This window comes from Musa acuminata, chromosome BXJ1-4 (genome assembly GCF_036884655.1).
Source record: "Musa acuminata AAA Group cultivar baxijiao chromosome BXJ1-4, Cavendish_Baxijiao_AAA, whole genome shotgun sequence".
In the NCBI taxonomy this organism is placed as follows: Eukaryota; Viridiplantae; Streptophyta; class Magnoliopsida; order Zingiberales; family Musaceae; genus Musa; species Musa acuminata.
In genome coordinates, this window is record NC_088330.1 from 8,945,383 (window position 1) to 8,970,251 (window position 24,869).

The window sequence follows — 24,869 nt, forward strand, 5'->3', positions numbered from 1 at the left end:
TTAAAAGCCCAAAAACAAAAGTTTTTTTCTGGAATTCGTCCGTTAATCTATACAAATTTAAAGAAAAAAAAAATCTATAGTAACTTATAAAGGCAACTCACAAGACCGCACTCTTAATGAACGCATCTAATAGTATAGACTATATCACTACTTCAAACAGTAGTCCACCTTGATCTAATCATGATCTGACCTATTTAATCAGAATACAAGGAAGAAGAACATGGAACAAGTTGACTCGGAACTCAACAACGTTCTCATAGTCTCAAGGACAAGTCAATCTCTACTGCTAGCTTCTTCCTATCATCCACACCGCCATTGCTGGTAGATCCGAAGCCGTCTGTCTTCTCACGGATGGCCAAGGCCAGCTCCCGGCGCTGCATGGCGAGGATCCGCTCCAGCTTGTGAGCGTTCTGATGACCTCCTAAAGCCTGGGAGCTGTGGAACTTGCGGGGGCAGTAGGAGCAGGTGAACATCATCACTGGCTCCGGCAGACTACTCCATGGCTGCAACCCCAGCTCCAGATTCAGGTCATCATCTGCGTTCTTGAGTCCCAACTCCATTGCTCAATCATCTAATGAACCGGAGAGAGCAATGCTTGTGTGTCTGTGAACTGTGGTGTTATATAGCTAGAAGAGAAAGGATACAAGACAAGCGACATGAAGAAAAAGGATAAGGACAAGAAGAGAAGACACTGTATTCAAAAGGAAAACATCTATGAGCAGACTCAGCAATGTTCTTCACGATTTTAAAATGTCACTGAAATATTTTCTGCATATTGTCACATGCATTTTTTTTTCTGAACAAAGAAACTTAAGGGAGCATGACAAAACATGCAACTGAGTCGTTAGCTGCAAAGTTACAAAAACGGGACATGTTCAATTTTTTGCATAATTGTCACATGCATGTTGACATGTTCAATTTAAGCTTTCATTTTCATTGGAATTTGTAATTACCAATTTGTGGTGTTCAAGAGTCTCAAGTCTAAATGGAAATTTCTCAAGAACTCCAAAAGACAAATCCAATATTATCAATTATTTGTTTCCTGTCAATGCAATACATACTGTTCATAGGAACTATCCAAGCTGTGTAACACAACAAAAATGAGTGACGGAGATGAATCAACCGCATGGTGTCAGAAAGAACACAAGCCTCATGAAAGCTTAATTTTATGTTAAACTCTAAACAAAATGGTTTTACCGAACAAAGATACACAATTTTGAAGGAATCCTTCTGCTCAAATTTGTTGTAAAATTCCCGATGTTTATTATGTTAAATTGACTGAAGTTACAGTGATTTCATCTCATAGCACTATCCATCAGAAAAGCCAGTCAGTTTTTACAAGTAGGTCCTTCTCATCCACTTATCTATTGAGATGCATCTGTAACTAGAGGACATACATCCATATTGTCATTTTGGACATGTCAAAATACTGAGATCATAAGCTTGTGATGCTCAACTCAGTACCATGCAGAAAAATTTGCTCAGTGGGCAAGAATAATTCAACACATGCTTGATGTGCCATGATACATCCAAACAAGTCTAGACCATGCAATTCTTATCATTTCAACCTTCCCGAATTATTGGGTGGTGACTGGTGACAGGAACAGAGACCTTGTACCATATGACAAAGGGTCTGCTTCACCAGTGGGGCAGTGAGTCAGTTGCGGTGGCTAGAGAGAAGTTGCTTGCTTCCGTGTGCATGTAACGGACCTAAATTGATGGAGACAACACTAACAAAGAAAACTTGCTGGCTAAAGAGAATGTATTTGCCAGCAATCCGACATTCTTCCATGTGATAGCCAGAAATTGACGAAAGAAACGTGCTGGCTGAAGATGCAGCCCCACATCCTTTTCTTTTGTGAGCCCATGATGTTTCTAGACCTAGTGTGACATGTTCAAACGACCAAATCTTATTCTGTACCTAAAGCTGCTCAACAAATGACCACTTCATTGTTTAAATTGTGCTAATCTCGAATTAGTAAGAAATTCCCAGTATCTAAATTATACAGTCAAATGCCATGGATCAATATAAGGTTTGAAATACCATACGATATAGATTATATTAACCAGTCCAACAATCCACCAGTATGCATACCAATGTAAATGACACACGACATCTACCACCAAATGAAGGGGGTTTAGGCCCTGTACAGGTTATTTTTTTTATTGTTTCAGTTTTTTACTTTTCAGAAATTTCTGAAATCCAGTACACTGGTACAGATCAGTATGATACCGGTCTATGCCCTGACCAGTAAATGAAACTGTGAACCTTCCATTAACATCTAACGAAATGTCCATGTTAGCAATATTAGCAAAAAAAGGTCTACATTTCTGTTTAAACAAGGCTAGCATTGTCAAAAATAATTTTAAAAGACTATGTATATCGATCCTCCTCGAGCCTCATATTAGCAGGAGGCTCGTTTTAGGGCATAATTTGTTTCATGTTACACTAGAAAGCCAATCCAAACATAACTTCAATTGTGCTCAACTCAATAAAACTCAACGCTAACTAAAATGACTAAACATATGTAACATCAGATGAGAAGTAAAGGATGTCTTTGGCCAATACATCTTGCAAGTGGGTGGGTCAGTATTTTCATTTGATGAATGTAGTTGCTATCATTTCATCTAAAATCTCAAGTCTTTACACAAGACAAAATTTATGCATTTATATTCTTGATACTAGGAGAGTCAATATTTTCATTTGATATTTGTTTAATTATTTATTGTTATCATTCCATCTAAAAACTAAGTCTGTATATAAGATAAAATCTATTTATTAATATCCTTCATACACTGTGTATGAGATGATAAAACCCACTTTGATTCAATGTTCAATCATCGATTGCTATCTCTCCATCTAATCGTTAGTTCGTTCTCCAAAGACAGTGACACTTCAATGATTGACATATTTCTTCAAATAATTAACATGCATCTCGCTGTAAGACAAGACAAGAGGGGTATTTAGCCCAAATACCTTTTCCTCGAGGTTGAATCCGGCAACTTCTCGTTCCCACCAACGAACAGAGACCTTCGTGAATACGACGGTCAGAAAAAGAAGCAAGAAGCTACCACGGATCGGTTTCCCATCTCAAGGGCAAAGCGAGCATACGAAGACCATCAAATAAACGGCATACCATCCGCCGCGGGAGTCCACCAGATCCGCGATCCGGGTGCGCAGCAGAAGGCGGGACGAAACGGCACCGGAAAGTTCCAAGGAACAATAACTAGAGGATCAAGAAGCCGGCGATCGGGCGGCAGCCGCGTATGGGCGAGGCGAAGCGCATCTCGGCGCTCATCTACGAGGAAACGACGGGGCGCTTAAGATCTATTCGGAGAACGGCCGCGACCCGCAAGATCGTTACCGCCATGGGGCGCCAAGGCCGCACCTCTACGGCTTCGGTCTTCCCATCCTCCCTCTCCTCGGGTGGCGAGTTCGATCGGCTCCCACCACAGAAAGGGCAGAGTTTAGTTAGTTAGTTAGTTAGTGAGTTAGTTATTTTGGTCTTCCATATTAATTGGGATAGAAAATTAAATATTTTAAATTAATATACGAGCGCTTCTCAGTAATTTGGAACCATTAATTTTACATTTAAATTAAAATCCCAAATTAATATATTTGGGATGACATATTCCTCTCAGTACTAAAAATATGGCATGGTCACTTCTATCTTTGATTTAAAATATAATATCTAACATATATCCAAAGGATACTAAATATTTTTATCATTGTCATGATTTAAAAAGGCATCTATTAGACTCCTTCCAATAATAATTATAAGAAACATATATATATATATATATGTTTTTAGAATAATGATAACATATTTATTACTGTTTATGTCATATTTTTTCGGGTATAATATATTTTTTTGAGTCACGAAATTTTTTATGAGATTTTTATTTTCGAATGAAATGGATAACTATTGATTTTTTACTTATTCATGATAATATCTAAAATGGTGAGCTATATATCTCACATCTAAAAAAAAAAACATTGAGAGAATACATTACGGCTGAAGATAATAGGAAAGGATAGAATTTATGGTAATATATTATTATGATTTTAATAAAAATATGGTAGTAAATATGTCTTTATTCTATTCACCATAATATTATTGGTAGGTATTTTTTTGCATTTATTCTTGATTGACAAAGCATACAATTTTCCTATTTTATAGTATTTGTTTGTGTAGATATATTTCATAATCAAAATTTAAGTTTGTGATATGTGGTTCCATTGTTGTGTCACCTCGTTGAGAGAGAGAGATATGGTCCCTCCTTCCCATTAGATTCTTCCTTGCGGCCAACCTTTCTCTCTCGTCATATGAAGTCTCCGCTCACCACCCCTTCCTCCTCCCATCATCTCCTCCCAACTCCGAAGGCCAAGGAGTTTCCTTCGACGCTTCCCCAAATGGCCGTCCCCTCTGGCCCCGGCGGCCGCTCTGATCCCGCGGCAGAGCCTGATCCCTTCGAGTTCTTCTCCTCCTGCTCTCCCGGCTCCCTCCCGCCCATGTGCGCCGCGACGGACGTCTTCCTCGACGGCAAGATCGTCCCCTTCGGCGCTCCCCAGCCCAAACGGGCAGACGTCCCTAGCGTCGTCGTCCGCTCGCCGAAGAGTTGCGCCGTCTCCGATGGCTCCGACCGGCGCAGCCGGTTCTGGGTCATCGGTGGCAAGAAGCCAGAGTATCGGAGGCTGAGGAAGGCGTCGAACTGCGACGGAAATGCGCTCCCGCAGACTCAGGTGGCGAGGCAGCCGCCGGGGTGGTATCTCTTCGTGCTCGGGTCGTTGCGGGTCCCTGCGAAGACGGACATGAGCGACATCAGGAGCCGGCAGAGGCGGCGGAGCGCCGCAGCCGGGGCTTGCGCGAGGTCGGACGGCGACGTGCTCAGGGGCGCATGGAGGCTGCTGCAGACTCTGAGCTGCACGGCGCTGGAGAGCTCCACCGACGTCATGCCAACTCTCGAAACCAACGGGAAAGGCATTAAATTGGCAGGGGCGGGACGTTGGGCGTCACGAGAAGAAGCACAAAGTAGGTCACGGATGTATATCAAAGCAAGTAATTAGGTAATGTTATCTGTAGGAATACAAGGTGAGGTTAATAAATGTTACGCTTGCAGGTGTGTCTTAATTCATTGTTTTAGTAAGCTCCAAGAAGTGGAAGTAATGAATGAATCAGAGTCTCATTAGTGTTGGGATTGAAAGACTTTGTTGCCTGGAAAATAAGAAGAAGAGTGTTGTCAATGGAGGAGATGCTTGCTTTCCCAGTGAGCAAAGAAGGCTTCATCGAGTTGATTCTGACTACAAGCAAGCATGGAATAGCTGCTTTTATAAGCTCAAAAGTAAAACTTTGGCAATTCATATAAATCAGAATTTAGATAATCCACATGAATAATGCATAATTTTAATGCAATTATTCTAATATGTCGTAAATATCATATGTAATTACGTCGGCTAAGAAAGCCTTCTAAGATACACATAGTTAATGATTTAGATTGACCGTGCGCCAACGTGATACCTCCCAAAACCATGCAAGAGATATGCATGCTTGGCCATGCACGTAGCTAAGAGCTTCTCCTAATCGACTATCATTCAGAGAGCGCCTAACATGGCGAAACCCATGGCAACAGCAAGCCCAACAACACCAGCACCCACCCGGTCCGCAGCGGATTTCCCGCCACCGTCGCCTTCCGGGGCGTCGGCGCCGTCGGACGGAGCTCCCGCTGGTGATCCGTCTATGCCCGCTGAAGCCGGTGCGCCTGATGGCGCTGGCTCATCATCCGTCTTTCCGCCCGGAGACTCCGCATCAGATGCCCGCGGTGACGCCGCTTCGGACGGGGCCTCTGAGGGCGCTGCTGTGGGTGGCGCAGGGGCCGTCTTGGGCGCCGCCGTCGGCGTAGGAGATGACCGTGGCGCAGGGGCCGTCTTGGGCGCCGCCGTCGGTGTAGGAGATGACGCTGGCGGTTTCGTGCTGTGGTTGCTGGAATCCCCGCCGCTGAGGCTAGGAGGAACGATGACGCTGCTGATCTGGAGGACCGAGATGTTGTAGGGTTGCGTGGCCAGGACCTTCACGAAGTTGGCTGTGAGAGAGGAGCCCGCCACGGCGGAGCCGAAGGCGATCTGCCCGTTTTCCATGTTGGTCACGTTGAGGAAGCCGTTCTGGCCTGCGGCGCCGCCGCTGGCCTGGAAGAGTGTGGTAAGGATGGCAGTGTGGTTGGAGATCTTGTGGATCTTGTTGTCGTCGTAGTAGTCGAGGATAACGTGCAGGGAGAGGATCTTCTTGATGGTGTCGATGGGTTCGTCGGAGACGGACGACACGGCGCCGTTGCTGACGGCGAGGATGGTGATGGTCGAGCGGCTGTTGATGTCGGCGGCAAGGTGGGTCTGGGTGAGGAGATCGTTGAAGGTGGAGAAGTCGGGCAACTGGGCCAGCATCTTGGTGATGTTGTGGGGAGCCACCAAGGGGAAGAGGAGGGAGAGGAAGAGGGTGAGGGTGAGGGAGGCGGCCGGTGCCAAATCCATGGCGGTGAGGTCTTGGGAAGGTGGAGAGAGAGGTGAAGGGAAGAAGAGAAGGGCGACGCTTTATATATACGTAGAGTTGGAGGGAGGAGAGGAAGAAGAAGAAGAGTGGTCGTCTATATTTGGATGTTGGTTGCTACCTTGGTCGGATATGGATGATGGGAGGGGAGGGGAGGGGAGGGGAAGCAGGGGGGAGTGTTGAAAGAGATATGGTTGACCTGGTGGGTTGGTCAAACTGGTGTTTCTTTGGGAAGAAGAAGTTTGACTTTTTCATTGAGGTCAATTCTATCTGGTCCGACCATGAGGTGTTGACTAGTCCAAAAAGAGTATATTTAAAGATATAATTTAAAATAATAATTACAAAAGAATTTTTAAATTTGTAATTAAAATAGTAGTTACAAAAGAATATTTTGTATAATATAGTTTTAGAATCTTAGACATATGTGAAGTTATATGTTCTCATTTTAAAGGAATAAAATAAGAAGAAAAGAGTGCTTAATTTCTTAATGTAATTAATTCCAAATATGCTGCATAAATACTTTGCAAATTGTAGCTTTTATTATCAATCATACCGAATCGTACCATCCGGTACGGACGATACGTACCGGTCCGACAGGCTAACGGTACGTGGACTGTCCGCTACCGATCCGCATTGTAGCAGTGTAACAGTATAGTTTACTATTGCAGTGCACTATTATAGTAGTAGTACAGTGCACCAGTATATTGTAGCAGTGCTATAGTACTCGGTACACCTGGATGTATCGCTCGATATACCGTACCATACCGGTACCAAGCTCAGGTCGAAATACCGATATGATACGGTATTACGAACCATATTTATTATAATAACAATATATAGCCAAAACCAAATATTTAGTGGTATTGTATTTGAAATAAAAAACTAGCCATTGTTATAGAGACTTTGATAAGAATAATTTTTTTTGACTAAAAACTGCAATGGAATTAATATACATTTTTGTATATATATATAATTATATAATCACTCAAAAATATGTGCAAAGCAAAACAAGAATGACTTTGAGTTTCATAAAATTATAATATCGATATTTGATATAGTTGTGATATGAGATTTGATCCTCAAACTTCATAGTTAGAGATCTAAAGATATTATAGATGAAAATTCGATCAATATATAGTTATCTATAAATATCAATACTCAATAATCATTTTTTTCAAAGATGTTTTGATTGGACAATATATCATAAGAGGTGAGGTGGATTAATTGATCTATCAACTTATATTCAGGTTAATCTTAATCTTATTCACTTTTGACATGAGAATATGTTATAATTCAATTTTCACCGATATAATAAATTTAACTTTCCAACTATAATTTGGTTACTTCAATGAGATTTCTAAAAAAACACTTACACCAATTTATAAACAAATATAAAGAAATAATACATCATCCATCTGTCATCTGTAAGTCACACACAATATATGGAAGCTAACACACACTCCAGTAACTTAAATTTATAGATTATCGATTGTATCGATGTGTTCGATCCCATTAGTTTTGATCAATTTAATTCACTCTAATTTAATTATATTTGAGGTGAAAATTTTTCATGCAAGAACTAACAAGAAAACTTGGAATGGACAAAATATGATGTTGGCATGGTCACTTAGCAGCTCTGATTCGTCTACGAGAAGAAACGATGTAGGCCAAAGTTATTATTCTGTTTAGTCTCTCATATGAACAAATATTTGAATCGATTTATGACAATTTGATGAGTTTATTGTTGACTTGTACTTATGAATTCTGGATCAGTGATTTGCCTTACGGAGAAAATTTTTGTCATCACTCTCTTTTGGGACTTTCATGCACAAATGAGTTGGATCATTACTAGGTAAGATGTCACAGTGCTTGGATCCCCACATTTCTTGGGGTGTTATCACCCATTAAAGATTTAGATGTGTATTTTGTTAGATGTATTCAAGAAGTTTTCACAAAGCCTGAAATGATTGATGGCAAATATGGTTTATAAATTTGGCATATCTAATTGTTTATGGATTGATGCGTGAATTGCCTTTTGTATTTTCCTACTCCCAAAATTCTCCAATCTTCCAGCATCAAAATAGGAAATATATGATGTCACAATTTCGTCTCATAAGTAAAAAAAGATGATTGTGAAGGTACATGTGATTAGATTAGTCCACTATTGTAAAGCGAGTTAAATATTTTTGGTGGTATGTTTTAGTCTTATCAAGTTAATAGGTCAATTATCTAGTCAAATCAGTTTGAGATAATTGGTATTAAACCAAAGCTAATAATAGACATAGTGGGGAATCCATTTTTTTTTTTTTAATCCTAAACTAGGATAGATTTTGATGTTCCAATTTAGCTTCATATTGAAAATAAGAATGAGTCAATTATCACTAACTTGGCTTAAGTATTTGGAGTTATGTGATTTAGATTCACCGAGTTAATAGGTCACTCATATTATTGAACTTGGGTTATGATTATATATATATATATATATATATATTGTTGTGAATTGTAGAAAATCAAGATGATAAGCAGACTATAAATTATCATTCATGAACATGGAAAAGAAACCTATGCTTTTCAACGTTTATATATTTTGGAGTCGAGGAAAAAAAATACTCAAGTCACTATTGAAGGAAAAAGTTGTAGTCATTCATAACATTCCACAAAGAGAGAGAGAGAGAGAGAGAGAGAGAGAGAGAGAGAGAGAGAGAGAAGAAGGCAAGGCAAGGCAATGACGCATGCAATATATACTAGTAGAAGCAAATCTTCTGCGACCTATACATTTCAAATTTCTTGATGTTGTCATGAGGTAGAAGTAATATGCTTCAAAAGAACACAAAGCCAGTTTCTATAGGCCTTCACTTGCTGTTGGTTTCCATCAGCAATGCTTTTCTACATCTAAACACAGTCCCTTAGTACAAAAATTGTCAGAAGACTCCAAGAAGGAGAGTTCTTTTACTCCTGGTATAGAGAAGGAAGTTATGATATCTGCTTGGCAATGCTGCTGTCACCACAAAAAAAAAGCAGGATATTACTTTCGACTTGCACCACAAATATTTTTGAGATGTAAGAAGCATTTCATTTTTTGTCTGTGGAGATATACCCCAGAAGAACTGCTTCCTCCATCTCAGGAAGTGCTCAATCTTCTTCCAGGAGTGGATGATTCACTAAATCGGCTTATCGAACTTTCATATCCAGATTGCATAGTTTCAGGGTCGCTTCTAGTTTCCTAAACAAACAGATAGAAAAAAGAAGTATCATATGGGGCCATCTACTATTTCTCATTATGAGATGTTGATGATCTGACAATTTTGAGCTTATCTTGCTCAAGTTGGAAATCATATGTCATTAAGTTGAGCATTTGTTCTAAATCTGGCCATTTTATCAAACTGAAGAATATCAGTGCAATAATAAATCTACAATCAGCATATTATCAATTGCCATGACATAGCATGACCATTAGAGGCCTTTAAAGCTTTTTCATGGATGATAATCTCTATTATTGTTTCTGTACAGTAATCTCCAGGTTTGGTTAACTAATGCATTTGCTAAGGAATTGGGAATATTATATTGCATGTTCCCGATGCCACACTTCCTAATTTCCTTTCATCTACTTAAAGTTTATTGTTCCACAGGTATTTCCATAACTTAATGACATGCCTTATCTGCATTCATTTGAGTCGGACAATTCCTAACAAACTTAATTGTATTAGGGAAGTTAACATACTTGAGTAGAAACTTGACTCTGCATAGGTGAGAGGTGTGAGCTGTTCCCAAACAATGAGTACTGCATATTCTCCTCCGCGAAATCCCTGAGCCTGTTGAGTTCTGGCAAAATGACCGTCGCAAGATCTGGCCGATCCCTGCGTCTAAGCTCTGCGCACTTCAGTGCCAGCTTGGCTAAGCTTAAAGCTTCGTCCATGGGCCAATCTGGCACTGTGTAATCCAACATCTCTACAAATGTTCCTGTCTCAATTGCACGCTCAAAGTAGTGTGTCAACCCCATGGGAGGTCTGCCACTAATGATCTGCAACAGCATGATCCCAAGAGAGTATATGTCGGATTTTATACCGAGCATGCCAGTCTGCTGATACTCTGGATCGATGTAGCAAAATGTGCCAGCCGTCGCCGTCAAGCGATACTGGGTGACACTGTCTGCTACAGATGGAGGAACCAAGCGAGCGAGACCAACATCACTGATCTTGCTGACATAATTCCTGTCAAGGAGGATGTTTGCAGGTTTGAGGTCTCTGTGAACAAGCGGCTCCGGCTTAGTCTGGTGAAGGAAGAGGAGGCACATGCCAATCTCTGCAGTGATCCGGAATCTGTGCTGCCAAGGGATTGGTGGTGTATTCCCTCGCCTCAACAATCGATCTTCCAAGCTCCCATTTGCCATGTACTCGTATACAAGACAGCCATATTCTGGGCAGGCACCCAGTAAAAGAACCATATTTGGATGTCGAATGCAGCATAATATTTCAACCTGTCCATGGAAGATGATACAACAAAATTGTTACAGTCATACATTTATACTTAGGCAGATTCCATATAATTTGTACTGCTACAGGAGACTCTGAGTATATGTGAACTGAAAATTCAGAGTTGTGATACTGTGAAAGCATGGGTGCCCGTGTTGCATACCTCTTGCTGAAACTGTGACCTTCCTTGGGCAGCATCAGGACGAAGAACCTTAACGGCAACAGGTGTATGATCTAGGTAACATCTGTAAACAGGACCGTATCCACCTTCTCCAATCTTCCTCTCATTCGCGAAATACTCGGTGGCTACTTCTATCTCCTCTATTGTGTACCTCCTGTACCTGAGACTTGTATGTGACAATGAATCGATGGCCTTCCTCCTCTCCTCCTCCTCTTTGAGTGCCTGCATCTCTGCACTGATTCTCTTTTGTGCTTCTGATTCTGCAATCCGTTTGGATGCTTCAGCTGTTTGTATTGCTGCCATACACTTTGCTCTCTCTCTCTCTACTAGAGCAAGAGCTGCTTCTTCTGCCTGTCGAGCTTCTTTTAGTCGTTGCCCTTCCTCTACCTTCCAGCGTTGGAGCTCCATTGCCTGCAGAGGAAGGCATTTTCACAAAGTAAGTTCAGTTTTTTGTGGGCACCGATGGCAAGATTACCTTCTGTTTAGCTGTAAGTGCTTCTTTGCATGCTGTGCTGTACATGTCCATCGTCTGCTTGAGTTGTAATCTTAGCCTCCTAATCTCTGCTTCCACATCTTCCTGCAAGTTGCAAGGTAATATGCATGCCATTTGTCATTGTGAATGGCTTATATTACATCAATTTAATTGATATGATTTAGACATCACTGTCTGTAAGTAAAACTCTTTTCTTTTTTATATTTAATTTTTTCTTCCTAGTAGTGAGAGAGGAATAGACTAACCATAGCCTGAGATGATGAGCTCTCATAAGAGAAGGAAGATAAATCATTCCCAGCAGAGTTTGAACCTAAGGATCGGGACAGTGACTCGAAACTGAGATCAAAGCTGTCCGAAACATTTGACGATCTTGGAGGGAAGCTGTGCTCCATGCTTGTCCCACCACTGCTCACAAATGATATATCGCTGTCCAGCATCAAATCTCCATATGATTTTGTAGTTGAAGTACGTCCTCCCCTGGTAAAAGGTGACCTATTTGAGGCAGAAATCTTATTGTTCAGCATATTTGGAGGGTACTTATGGTGTTTGTTCACACATTAGCCTTCTACATATTTTTTTTGATGATGGAAGTTCTTACTTGATTGATTCAGCATCTTTTTGCAGACACCATGGAGACAATGCAGCCTCATGTGGCACTGAGAAATTTCATAGTTTTCTTTAGGGGTAGAAGCAGCAAAAGCCAGAAAAAAACACACACACACTGATATAGTGCTTGTAGCAACACAAATTTTTCATACCATTCTTGGGTTTATGGTCCTGTGGATCAGGATTAACACTTGCTTGTTCTTGGATTTGATTCCGGAGAGAAGAGATGGTTGGAGGAGGCCGGACAGCATTCCTCATCGATGAGACCTTTCCCTTGGAGATGATGTAGACAGTGCAGAAATCAGGCACACCTTTGCAGATACTGGCACTGAGGTCAATGGTTCTAAATGATCTGAGGGAAATACGAAAAATCAAGTATTATGGGGAGGTCCAAGAGACTTCCACTTAGTTAAAGAAGTGTTCAAGTAGTTCAAGACAACCTAACAAATCCGCCTCTCGATGATGAACCAACGACTAGCTTTTCAATTGCGGCATGTGTGATGAAATCTGAAATTGCTTCGGCAACATCAGTGTCTTCAAGTATGACATCTTTGCATTGCACCTGTTCAGGAATACACAAATCATGCTTTCAGTTTGTGTTGTGATTGAAGGATGAGCTTTTCTCGATAGGATGGTACATATATCAAAAGACTACAATCACATTTTGGAGCTTAGTCTTGGGCAGCATAATTTGTTGTGATGCGCATTAGGTGGATTTAATCTCATAACACCACCCACCATCGACTGGTAGGTGTTTAAAAGAATATCAAGAGAACAAATTGTCCATACTGTGAGTCTTCTCGAGTTGGTGACAGCGGTCGACTTCCTCTTGCCAGGGGCTTTCTTCTTGAAATATATCCAAGTATCTTAAGAATTTTCCTTGTTCGAGGAGGACCATTGCATGAACCTGAGATGCTGCTTTCGGCAACAGGAGGTAGAATACAACCTCAAGGTACCTTGACTGCTCCTAAATATTTTGCTTGCTAGGAAAGGAACAGTAGATTCTTCACCAGTAGTGCGAATGTGGAAGTGGTCTAAAAATATTTGAGATGTTAAAATTTCTTCATCAATAAATTTCACCTAGTGCTGAATTTTTGCAAAACTAGGGGTTTCCAAACCTCAACCATTTGAGCAACAGCTTAGGCACATCTTAGATATTTATGCTCATAAATACACTCGGTTAATTTTTCTATCGCCTTATCTTGGCTTGAGAACTAATGTTGTTGCTCATTTAGTTTTCGCACAATTCAAGCGCCGAGACCTATGCCCAGGCTACAAAATACTCGCATTTACTAAGCTAAAATCTTAAATTAAGGCAAAAAGGTGGCTTACATCTTTTCGGGTGCAAAAACATCGAAATGGGATGAACACGTCCCTCGAAATCGCCGCAGAGGAAGCATCATCTCTGTAACCCGCTGCATCCCATCGAAAGGAGAAGGAACAGTTAATCAGAAAAAATATTTTGCAGCGTTCTGCATGGATAGATCATGCAAGGATCATGTTTGCATAAGCCCCGCGGGAGGAGCAAGGATAAGGCATCTTACATGAGGGCCTGGTGTTGACATGAATTAGGGTCAGGGTCTGGCCTCTGGTGACAACATTGTCTAGAGCCCACTTGAGAGCACTCTGGCTGCTCTTGTCCTTGTCGATGGCCACTGCTACTAGTCGGCATGCTGCACTATTTGCCTTCTCCCTGTGCGACATTCCTCTCAGCATTGACACAAACATCTGTTCTGCATCACAGCAGCGTATAAGGAACAAGAAGATGGAACGCAAAATGGACATGGGAAGAGGAAAAAGATAAGCAAAAGAGCTTGCTTTTACACTTTCTTCCTCTCCTTCTTTGGGATCCGTCGGTCTCTTGATGCCTCTGCCGCTGAGAGGCATAGGAGATGATAACTGAAAAGTTTTTCCTCCCTCTCTTGCTTTGTTGTTATCGTTCGTCTTCCACCACTTCCTCCTCCTCAATTTCCTCTCGATATCATTCAATCTGAGAACTTCTCTTTCTCTTGTGAGGTCCAGCGGGGATGGAGGGGTGGGGGTTCCATTACCTGTTGACACATTGACCATGCATGACCCTGAATTGCCTCCCTCTGCTTCTCTGCAGTCTTCGAATTCGTTGCATGGCTTTGGGTTCTGCAGCACTTCGGATTGCTACAATTGTATGGCACATGGAATTCGGCTTAAATATTTCTGGGTCACAATGTGGCTGCTACGTTTGTTATCGAGTCAGCAGGTGACAACACTCTACTTACTGAGAGCTTCCTCCATATCATGGCTAATACTAAAAACCCAAGCGATTTTAAGTTATTATTAGTCGGTTCAAATTAAATATCGTACAATATAAAAATACTAGAAAACCTATATATATATATATTGGGACCCAGAATATATATCTTTTCTTTTCTTTTTTTTCTCCAAATATAGCTTTTATGTGCTATGTTATGTGATTTTTAAGGAAATAATCTATCATCCTCTTCGTCTTTCCTTCTTATTTGCTTGCTTATATTCTGTCATCAGCATCTCATCATCATCGTCGTCCCTCTGCTGATAAAAAGGAAAACTAAATTTATTCTGAGAGAAACATTTCATAGAAAGAAAAAATAAATTTATTCTGAATGAAACATTTCATAGAAAGAAAAACTAAATTTATTCCAAGAAAAAACATTTCATAGAAGATTAATCGATCCACTGGTTCATGGAAGACAAAGCTGTTCAGATTGATTCATGAGCTTCTTGAAATTTTGGGAAATCATCACGGGCAACATAAGAGTTGAAAATGGAGAAACAAGCAGAGACCTAAAATCACCTTCTCAGAATGACAAAGCTCTACACCACAGTAACTTTTAAACTCATTTAGGACTGATCACCTCAAAGCAGAGAGAACATAATGCTACTTTGATTAAACAATCCTTGAGCAACACAAGAACAATCAACTTTAACTGATGTAGATAGATCACAACTAAGAGATAGAGAGCTCAGTTCCAAAACTGGACTGAGCATCCAGTTTTAATTAAGTGGCCTGCAATATTAACATAGCTATTGAATCATGTAATAATCAGCAAAAAAAAAAACTCAAACATGTCAATGACATTACCACGTATTACCTGAAACATTTCAGCTTTTTTCATGGTGCCAGACACAAAGTACTAGCGTCACAAGAAAACTAAGATCGACAGAGTTGGAACCGAACGATACGGCCAAATTATTCATATGCCATTCAAATGGAACTTTACAAAAGCTAGTAGAGAACTCCAGATCTGCCAAAGACTGTCAGAAGGAAACAAAGGGAGGAAAAAAAATAGAGTTCTCTTTTTTCCCTTTTCTTTCTTTTCTTTTTTCTTGAATGGCCAACAAACTGTACAACTGCTTCAACAATACTAGAAATCCTACTCAACAGCTTTTCCAATGCCTAATTCACCAAACCTAGTCATCAGTCATTCTGAACATTAAGGATCTGAATAAGAGGCCTATACTCTTGAATAACTTTCTAGCTGCTCATTGTTATGGCTGCAGTTGCTGGTTTCTACAGATCCTTGGGCATGGAAGCAACAGCAGTATTTAAGGAACTATTTTTATCTGTCGAGGGGTCAGCATTGCTTCTTTCTTCCAACGTGACAGCATGCGTAAATTTCTCTGAGATCTGGCCAATGAATTCTCCAGACATAGTAGCTGTGTTCCTCTGATCATCCCTAAGAGCTGCTGGAACAGGCCATGCTGAGTTGGATAGCTGTTGCTGGTGCTGGTGGGACTTCCTCTCCTGCATGGCTTTCTCCCGCTCCTCATAAAACTCGAAGTCATCAAGGATTGATACCTCATATTCATGCTTCTTAAAAATGCTTAGCATCTCCAGACCCTGCTCCAATTTCACCTGTAATTGTTCAAACACAAGTTAAACAAGTGAGTAGACCAGGCAACCATGTGAGTCAAATGTAAACCACGTAGAGGGCATAACTAAAACAAGAGAAGCCCCAAGTTAAATTATGGAGTATCAAATCAATTTATGAAATGAAGTAATGCTCAACACATTGGTTGAGATTTAAGAAAGAGCAGACTGAAAATTTGAAGCTTTTAAGCATCATACACCCAGCTCATACAACTGTCTTGATGGATTTCAATCTTGACTAGGTTCACACATATGATGATGCAAATTATGGATAATTTTAAAAGTCCTAGTAGTTAATTATATCATGGAATAAAGAACCCATCAACGTCTGATTTATTCTTCCCTCTAACTTTGACATTTGGATCTGACGGTATACATGGCATTACCAGATAGAAAATCCAGTTGATTCCATAGGAAACTTCTAATTGTCGGCAATGTTTACTCCAAAAAATTATCAAAATCATTGACAACAAGTTTGGCACAAAATCAACAAAATGCATCACAGGTGTGAACCCCCACAATAAACCAAAGCTCCATTCAAGGGCTCAATTCATACTGTAAGCAAGATCAATGATCATCTAACATAGCTCATTTAGAAGAATTGGTTTCGGATCCCAAAAAACAAAATGCTGTACATTTAGAAGAATTACAATAGTTAAACAATTCTATGATCCTCAATTTGAAAAGTAAAAGATATAAATATAAATGAAGGTGGACCAGAAAGAGGGAGGGGGAAAGATAGGTGACACGAAGATGATGCAAGGAATGCAAAAAATATTCTAAAGTTGGTGTATTCGAATGGAGACTTAAACTATTTAAATAAAAATAAGATTGTAATATGGGAATCTGATCTCAATGACAAGCATTAAACTAATAAATTTTTAGTTTCTTCATTACATATAATAATAAATAGGTAATGTCAAATAAATACAATTGGAAAGAATTTATGGCTGCATGTTGTAAGCTAAAAGGATGGCCATGCCAGAGACATATCAGCATGTGCTATGCTGAATCTGTGTCACGATACATTACTATAGTGTTGTAGGCATGCACCTTCTCCCCTCCTAGGGTATATCCAACTATAGTTGAAACAGTTTAGGCCTTATGCCTAGAGCCACAGACCATGTTCTAGACATAGACCAGACTATTTTCGCAACATCCCACCCTGTCCATGGTAGCTCTCCAAGTTTCAAGGTTAAATTATAATTATTAAGAACTCCGTCATCTCTCAGCAGAAATCTCAATTTACAACCTCATGCACAATTGATATCCAAAATGATCAGGATTCTTGACTCCTTATGATTTATAATCTATCCATGTTCAATATTCGCTAATTAAACTCATTTTATGGTAATTTTCACATGCCAGGTACTTAATTCAAGAGTAGCTAGATATAAACCGTCTGTACAATCATACAGTTCATAGTCAAAAGAAGAAACTCACTTCTTGGGTGTCTCTGCTGTTGGTGACAGGCTTATTGTCATTGTTTTCAAGAATAATATGCCGAAACAGATTGTTGGGTACATCTTTCACTATCTGCCACTTCACAGGGAACTGGCCACTCCACTTGTCTTGCTGCCAGTAGTCCACACTTTTCTCAAAATCAACAGGTCCAATCATTTCAGCCACCCCGCAGAAATGTGCACTTGCATTTACCTGTACAATTTTTTTTATTTTGTTACAAAGCTAATAAAATAACGCCAACTTTCTAACATGGGAAACTGTTAAACCCAAACAGAAATACAAAAACTTGAAAAGAGTACATGAGAAATAAGAATGAAATTACCGAGAAAAATAAGAAAACTGGACAAGGATCTTCTTTCTTATTTGCTTCATGGTATGCAGAATCCAACTTCTTGTTTCCATTGGAAGTGCTAGCCCAAACACCATATTTGATGCTTTTATGAACATTATCCTCGCTGTAAGACTTAATTACAAAAAACTTGGCATCCTTGTACTCTGTAATAAAGTCAGGATTATTATACAATTTTTGATCAACCCTTGAAGAACTGTTTCCATTGTCAAGCGAAGGATTGTGTTCAGTCATCTGATTATTTGTTCTACTTGCTCGTGGCCCTCGATTTTGTTCGTTTAGAAAATCAAGATTGCCATTGCGACTGTACATGGTTCCCTTTCCTCCGCTCCTTCTGTCCAGAGCAATCAAGCTCTGGTCCTTGAATCCGAAGCTAGGAAAAGATGTCTCAAAAATGCTACCATGATACAGCCCACCATGGGGCGAATTGATAGAGGATCCAAAACCATACAAAGATCTGTGTTGTTGTGAAGCCTGAATGCAATTAGACAATCAAATGAATATACTGTAAGAAACAATCAGTAGGCATGAACATTTAAAATAATAGAGCAGAACCTTATGTACAGTGTATAAATTCAGTCTTGCAACCTGAAGCCACATCCAGTGAATATATACACACTGTGCTTTAGAATTCTCTGACAAACTAATGTTTTAATTTATTTCATATGGATAATAAGAAAATTGATGTAACCCATACCTAAATTTAACTAATATAGACCAAGCAAAAGCAATGCCAATTCAAATCCCAAGACCCAAGAATATTTAAAGACTTGACCTCTGCTTCAATGAAATAAAAGGTGAGAACAAAGGCACAATACTAAGATGGCTTAATCTTTAACAATACAACTCTTTTCTTAGCATGGTACCTTGCAACAAATTTAATTGTGTTTCTCAATGAGAGCATTTGTGAAAGGTTCCTAAAATTTGTAAATAGGTTTCTTTGGTTTAAACTTTGGCAATATGAACATGGTGAACACTAACCAACAATAGCATATGTCAGGAATATATGTAAAATCATGACTATATACCAAAAAAGTTACACCGTTAGAGAGAATCTATGAGTGTACTACTGCTAACTTCAGCTTATGCATTTTCAATCAGTGATTGACAGTTACCTCATCATGTTGGATCGTGATAATTGGTATCAGAACTAACATAGTATTGGAGAATGGTGAGAGACTCGAGTAGGTTAGGGTTACTCATGTATGGGGCCGGTTAAGCTACATGTGAATGGGGCAGGTTAGGGCTACTTATGGATGGGGCCAGACGGTACGTCATAATGTAAAGCTATCACTGGACTATGTCTCACATGAATAATGCTAGAGTTTGATCTGGACTAGTGATTTAAAAAGCGCTAGGCACTAAGGTCAAAAAACGCTCAATGCGCTAAGTGCTCGCCCGAGCAAAGCGAGATACTAAAATATAAAAATATATAATATAATTAATAAATATAATTATTTAAATAAAATATGATATTAAATTAAGAAAGTCTAAAGGACAAAATCACAAACAAAAAGTCTCAAAATTCAAAACAATAACAATAATTTCAAATAAATAAAAATTAGTAGTATTAAAATCAAAATAATATATTATTAATCTAATATATAAAAAATATTGTTACTCGTATACGGTTTACGATATACTGTTAAGATACTATTAACAGTATATTATCAAGTCGATGTGAGTAAGAGTAAGACCGAGGCTGCTGACTGAGAGCAACGGCAACGGGAGTGGCGAGTGAGCGAGTCACGACAGCGATAGCGATAGCAGCAACGAGTAGCGATAGTGGCAGCGACGAGCAACGACAACGGAGAGAGGCAACGACAGCGTAGAGGGATGCTGGGAGGTTGATGTCGGCGACAGAAAACGCTGGTTCGGCCGCTTGGTTTAACTCGAGCGCTCGCCTCTTTGAAGCGCATCGCCTGGACATGAAGCAAGGTTCTCGGGCCTCGCATCGCCTTGCCCGAGCGCCTATTGAAATCGTTGATCTAGACTATATTGGGCCTTGACAAGGACATCAAACCCTTCAGTGGGGGAGATTGCAACACCCTGATGAGTGTACTCCTATTAACTTCAGTGTAAGTATCTTGAGTCAGTGGTTCAGACTCAGGATAGTTATCCCATCAGGTCGAATCATAATAGCATCTTGAACAAATTGTAAAATCTCATGAATCATATTAATACCTTATTTGATTAAAAAAAAATTGTAAACATGGTTTATCTTATGGTACACTAGTGTTGATGCAACTTCTTGTTGTATTACAATTAGCAGAAAAAATTAACAAAATGCATGGAACACAATTATCATAGAGAAAATGAACTTTTGGGACAGATGTAACAAAATTATATTAGTCTTACAGACCTACATTAAGCTTAATGATTATCTGTTACTTTCTCATAGTTAATCTATTATGTATGTATCCATCTTTTCATCTATTTGTCACAATTCAAAGGTATTAAATCCAATTGGCAGCAATTATTGGTTCAACCTACACTAAGCTGTATAAGAAACAAAATTCTACTATGGAAACTAAGCATGTTAAACTGATAAAATTATATCGATGTGTTTAGAAAGTCACAAACGGTGAACAAATACAACTATGCATTTAGAGATACGAAGACACAAAAGATAGTAGTCATCGAAGAGGCTAGAAAACTCTGATACAAAAGAAACTAGATAAGTAATCATTACCATTCCATAAGTTGGAGGCATGGTGTTTTGCCCAAATGACATGAGTGCACCAACTGGCTGGGGAGAAGCTGCCGGTGGTGATAATGGAGTCACAGACCCAGTCCCCTCTGGGGATCTCAACCAATCTGACCAAAATCCACCATTGCAAAATCCATCAAACACTTGTCGTGAATCACAAGAATCAGTATTATATTAATTGCTGGCAAAACTACCTCTACCAAAAGACCCATAGGATAGCTGATAACCAGGTCTTGGTCCAAACGGGTGGGTGTTGAAGCTTGAGGTATCAACAGGAAATGCTCCTTGCTGATCAATGGGCATTGTCAAATCAGCTTGTGGTATTGGAGTTGGTGAAGACAGAAACGGCATATTAGGAGGAGCTGGCTGCTGGTAGTATGCACCTGGGAACTGGAACTGCTGCGGGGTGTAGAGTTGGCCATCTCCACTAATAGAAGGTAGAGGCGTTGTAGCTGGGGAATAGGGTCCATAAGGCATCTGAGGACTGTACCCATATCCAGTATGATATACGAGTGAACGATTCTCATTGTAGACACCCTACAATACAATAAAAGTTAAGAAGATTCAAAAGGAAAATAGAAGGTAAAATGATAGAGTTGATGTATGGATATTGATACTTACAGTGGAACCAACTTCTAGGCCTTCAACATTTAAATGTCGAGAGTACTCATCAGCAATTGGATTCTCATATCCTGAAGCAACATTATATGTTCAAATATGTTTCTCCAATTTCATATATCCGAATCAAATAACTACGAATTTGCATAGAGAAAAGAAAATTGATCCAACTGAAGAAAAATATGCAAAACCAACGTAACCTAAAGCAACTTTGTTGAACTTTCTTTGGATGCAAAGTTAGTAGTTTAGAGGTACTATAAATTTATGTAAAGCATCAAACGATAAAGAGAGGCAAACAAAGAAATTCTAATAACAAACGATAAGACAAAACCTAATAAGACACAAAGGCCCATTAAACTTCACCATAACAACATTAAAACTGCTTTCAGGACTAAAACTTTTACGTGTATGCTCTCTTACAGATAATCCATCTTATAGGTAAACTCAAGCAAGCAGTGTTTTTAAGGCTGAAATATCCGCTTTATCTCATGCAAGTTCAAAAAGAAGAAATTTAGAGTCTCAATGTAGATTCAGAAAATAAGAGTTAAATTGATGTAATAAAACTTTTGAACATACAAAATTTACAAGCTTGCTATGATGATAAAAATGCCATATACAGGTATGCCAAAAGATAATACTATTAGAAAGCACAAATGGATATTGGGACAAAAACTAACCTCTATACCAGAAGACATGTGCCGGAGGGGGCAAATTATTTGGTGGAAAAATTATACTGTCATCATTAACTGCATCAGAAGAACCAAAATGGTCTTGTGCATCTCTTGGGAGACCTATGTTACTTGACTCATCTGAAGCATTAGAGGTTGTCACTTTCTCATCTATAGCAGAAGGTGGCTGATAAAAGATAAGATAGTTATTAATGACTAGAAGTTGGATATAAGGAAAAGAGAGTATGTTCAAAGTGTAAATACCTGTTCGTTCAAGGTCTCAACAGTAACAGGTTTCTGATCACCATCTACAGTTGATGATTCCAAAGGCTCTGGTGAGTTTTAGGAGAGTACAAATAACAACTTATTAGTTAACTACGGCAAATGCAAGTATAATGTAGGTGCCTGTAAATACATTATGTGTTTGTTTGAACAAATATGTATATTTATCTATATGCACATATAAGCTCGTGCATAGGTAAAAATAAACATGACATACATAGTGTGAAATACACATGAAATATTACACGTATGAATGTATGCTTATTATGGTGTATATATGTACATAAAAAGAACATCAACTTGAACGTAAAATTACAGAACCAAAGGTCAAAAAGACAGACCGTAACCACAAAAGGTAACCGGAAGTATTGAAGAAAAAAGCACTAAAAAATTCAAGGAAATATGCTCATTCATATATCAGAAACTTGGTTTATATGGAATAGTATTCCACAAACAGCAATCGATTTATTGCACTAGAAAAAGTTCTGAGTTTAAGCACTAAATCATACAAGGACACAAACACTGGATTAGGAAAATAAAAACTCTAACCTTTTTCTGAAGCTAAACATAAGAAGCACCAGTAATCTGAAATTGCAAACATCCACATCCAAGGCCAGAAAAAAGATATTCTGTCTAATTTAAAAAATGCAAATCAAATGCAAATGTTTGAACATGGTCAATGCTTGATTTGTCATCTCACGATGTGTATGACTGAATTAATTCATGTGGCACATCCTAAATATTAAATCAAGGATGAATATTGATTAAATCAACACATTTCTGCAGGGCTAAATCCAACAATTGCTAAGTTTAAAATGTCCAAGGCCGCACCAGATTCACTCTCTAGCGTAAAATCTTCTGTTCACTTCTGAGACAGTAGTTAGACCCCATTTTTGAAGAAAGAGTGTCTAGAAACTAGAAATTGTGACCGACAGGACTAGATCTATCAAATTCAAGTTGCAAAAACAAGGATTTCAGACCACTAATCAAACTTATGGAAACAACTCGAGCGAAGTTTTCAAGTGTTAAATTCCAACCCATTTATGTTACTTCTCTGATCTCTCGAATTCTCCATCCCAACGATATATAAACGAAATCACCAAACACTTTTTATTATCTAACAGGAAAATGGGAAAGTTAGATCCATGCCAGTTGCCCTAGATCAAGGTAACAAAGGAGGCCTTGGAGAATCAGACTTGTGGTGTTTTCCAGCATCCTATATCCGCAAAATAGTAGATGTGGCAATGACATTCTTCACAACACAAAACCATATTCTCAAATTTAGCACAAAAACTCGTATCCAAGTCCTGGCGACACCAACTTCCCGCTATAGTGGTGGATCTGCCCATGTTACAGGTTAACGTAATCTCCATCTCTCTACTTGATACTACATACCAGAAAAAAAAAAAAAAACACAGATTATCTGAATGACACAAGGATTCAAAGGGAGATCTAAGAAAATTCACCACAAAAGTCACCGGATCGCTCTATCACAACCTGTTTCAAGGTCACGAGAGATTTCAGCTTACCCAGCTCCTTAACCCACATTGCCGCAAAAAAATCACGTCTTCATCAACAACTCGGGACCGACACAACGCCCAAACCACAAGAACCGAATCACGCCCCGCAAAGATCACATCCTTATGAATCAACCATGCAACAAAAGCCAAATATATTGGCAAGAATACATCAATACATAAATCCGGTGAAGGAATCGGGGATACCGATACGATCCAGCGCCTGCTGACTCGTCTCCATATCGAACCGAGATCCCGAGGCCCGTCCGCTTCCAGAAGAAGGATTAAGATGTAGACTCTGCGGCCCCCTCTTCCTCGATTCTCCTCGGGGACGAAGGGTTTAAGAGAAGAGAGAGAGAGAGTCTTTGTTCCGAGATGCGGCTTGGATTGGGAGGGGCGAAAGAACGGCTGCGGCCCTCTCTTCTGATAATAACAGAGGAAGGAAAAATAATAATAATATAAATAATAAATAATAACATAGGAGGGAGAATATAATATGTTTTTTTATATTCTTTTCCTTTTTGATTTCTTTTGTTCTAATCCGTCCCCAATTCTACCTAATCATACAACTTATAGTACACGTCCAATTAGGGAAATAATTATTGTGAGGCATACTCTAATCGAAAGATTAAAGACTCCTAATAGATTATCTTGAAATTAATAATAATATATATTTTTTTGTAATTAACCCTGATTAGGATTATAAATAGTTTTAATTGGCTTGGACACCCATGTTAATAGGATTGCTCTTAATCCAGGTTTGACTTAAATTAGGCTCATTCTAACTCAATTTGTACACATCAAGAAGAAGGATTGGAATACAATCAAGTCAAAAGCATGGCTGGGAAAGTTGACCAAAGACATTATCATGTCATTAAAAAAAAAGCTAGTTAAACATATAATTTTTATTTATGTGAATTCCTATGTGTTGTGGGGAGATCTAAGCTAACCTAATTTGACTATTAGACTTTGACTTTTAGATTTGGATAAATTTTAAGATTAAAAGAGTTGTCTTTTTGTCAAAAAAAAAAATTCTTCACTGTATAAATCAAAATCATTGTCATGAACATACTTTTCTATCATT

At 39.2% G+C, this 24,869-nt stretch overlaps 3 protein-coding genes and 1 long non-coding RNA gene across 9 annotated transcripts; all 4 read right to left on the reverse strand.

Annotated features, from left to right (window-relative positions):
• Nucleotides 1-3,728, reverse strand: LOC135645912 (uncharacterized). Of its 2 annotated transcripts, none has more exons than XR_010498917.1 (2): nt 2,978-3,728; nt 1-603 (listed from the first exon to the last, which is right to left on the reverse strand). It is a non-coding gene; the product is annotated as an uncharacterized LOC135645912 (long non-coding RNA). The 2 variants fall into 2 exon arrangements; XR_010498915.1 differs by having other exon boundaries at nt 1-626.
• A 1,740-nt stretch (nt 3,729-5,468) lies between these two features.
• Nucleotides 5,469-6,535, reverse strand: LOC103981667 (fasciclin-like arabinogalactan protein 14). Its single transcript, XM_009398409.3, has one exon. The coding sequence runs from the start codon at nt 6,521-6,523 to the stop codon at nt 5,594-5,596; it is 930 nt and encodes a 309-aa protein (XP_009396684.2). The 5' UTR covers nt 6,524-6,535; the 3' UTR covers nt 5,469-5,593.
• Nucleotides 6,536-9,256: 2,721 nt separating this feature from the next.
• On the reverse strand, nt 9,257-14,527 carry LOC135645919 (U-box domain-containing protein 52-like). 5 transcript variants are annotated; one of them, XM_065164831.1, is made up of 12 exons: nt 14,116-14,527; nt 13,836-14,019; nt 13,624-13,706; nt 12,732-12,853; nt 12,444-12,643; nt 12,284-12,341; nt 11,931-12,177; nt 11,668-11,769; nt 11,175-11,603; nt 10,261-11,016; nt 9,637-9,762; nt 9,257-9,537 (listed from the first exon to the last, which is right to left on the reverse strand). In XM_065164831.1, the coding sequence occupies exons 1-11, from the start codon at nt 14,359-14,361 to the stop codon at nt 9,661-9,663; spliced, it is 2,529 nt and encodes an 842-aa protein (XP_065020903.1). In that variant the 5' UTR covers nt 14,362-14,527; the 3' UTR covers nt 9,257-9,537; nt 9,637-9,660. The 5 variants fall into 5 exon arrangements, with proteins under 5 accessions (XP_065020903.1, XP_065020897.1, XP_065020894.1 ...); XM_065164825.1 differs by having other exon boundaries at nt 9,257-9,534; nt 14,110-14,526; XM_065164822.1 differs by having other exon boundaries at nt 14,110-14,525.
• Nucleotides 14,528-15,394: 867 nt separating this feature from the next.
• Nucleotides 15,395-24,193, reverse strand: LOC103981199 (YTH domain-containing protein ECT1). The gene is made up of 9 exons (XM_009397834.3): nt 23,993-24,193; nt 22,251-22,318; nt 21,996-22,173; nt 21,322-21,392; nt 20,895-21,237; nt 20,683-20,807; nt 17,964-18,464; nt 17,621-17,833; nt 15,395-16,162 (listed from the first exon to the last, which is right to left on the reverse strand). Exons 1-9 carry the CDS (start codon nt 24,024-24,026, stop codon nt 15,818-15,820), a joined length of 1,878 nt encoding a protein of 625 aa, XP_009396109.2. The 5' UTR covers nt 24,027-24,193; the 3' UTR covers nt 15,395-15,817.
• Nucleotides 24,194-24,869: the final 676 nt, after the last annotated feature.

Excerpts from the sequence above, each read along its gene's own strand:
- LOC103981667 (XM_009398409.3), bottom strand. The coding sequence starts at position 6,523 with ATGGATTTGGCACCGGCCGCCTCCCTCACCCTCACCCTCTTCCTCTCC.
- LOC135645919 (XM_065164825.1), bottom strand. The coding sequence starts at position 14,361 with ATGGTCAATGTGTCAACAGGTAATGGAACCCCCACCCCTCCATCCCCG. Across the intron at positions 14,020-14,109 it reads GAGAGGAAGAAAGTGTAAAA|ATGTTTGTGTCAATGCTGAG; the intron begins GCAAGCTCTTTT and ends GATGCAGAACAG. Across the intron at positions 11,604-11,667 it reads CACTTACAGCTAAACAGAAG|GCAATGGAGCTCCAACGCTG; the intron begins GTAATCTTGCCA and ends CTTCCTCTGCAG.
- LOC103981199 (XM_009397834.3), bottom strand. The coding sequence starts at position 24,026 with ATGGAGACGAGTCAGCAGGCGCTGGATCGTATCG. Across the intron at positions 21,393-21,995 it reads ACATGTCTTCTGGTATAGAG|GATATGAGAATCCAATTGCT; the intron begins GTTAGTTTTTGT and ends ATGTTGCTTCAG. Across the intron at positions 17,834-17,963 it reads CAGTTTTCTTATTTTTCTCG|GTAAATGCAAGTGCACATTT; the intron begins GTAATTTCATTC and ends AAAATTGTACAG.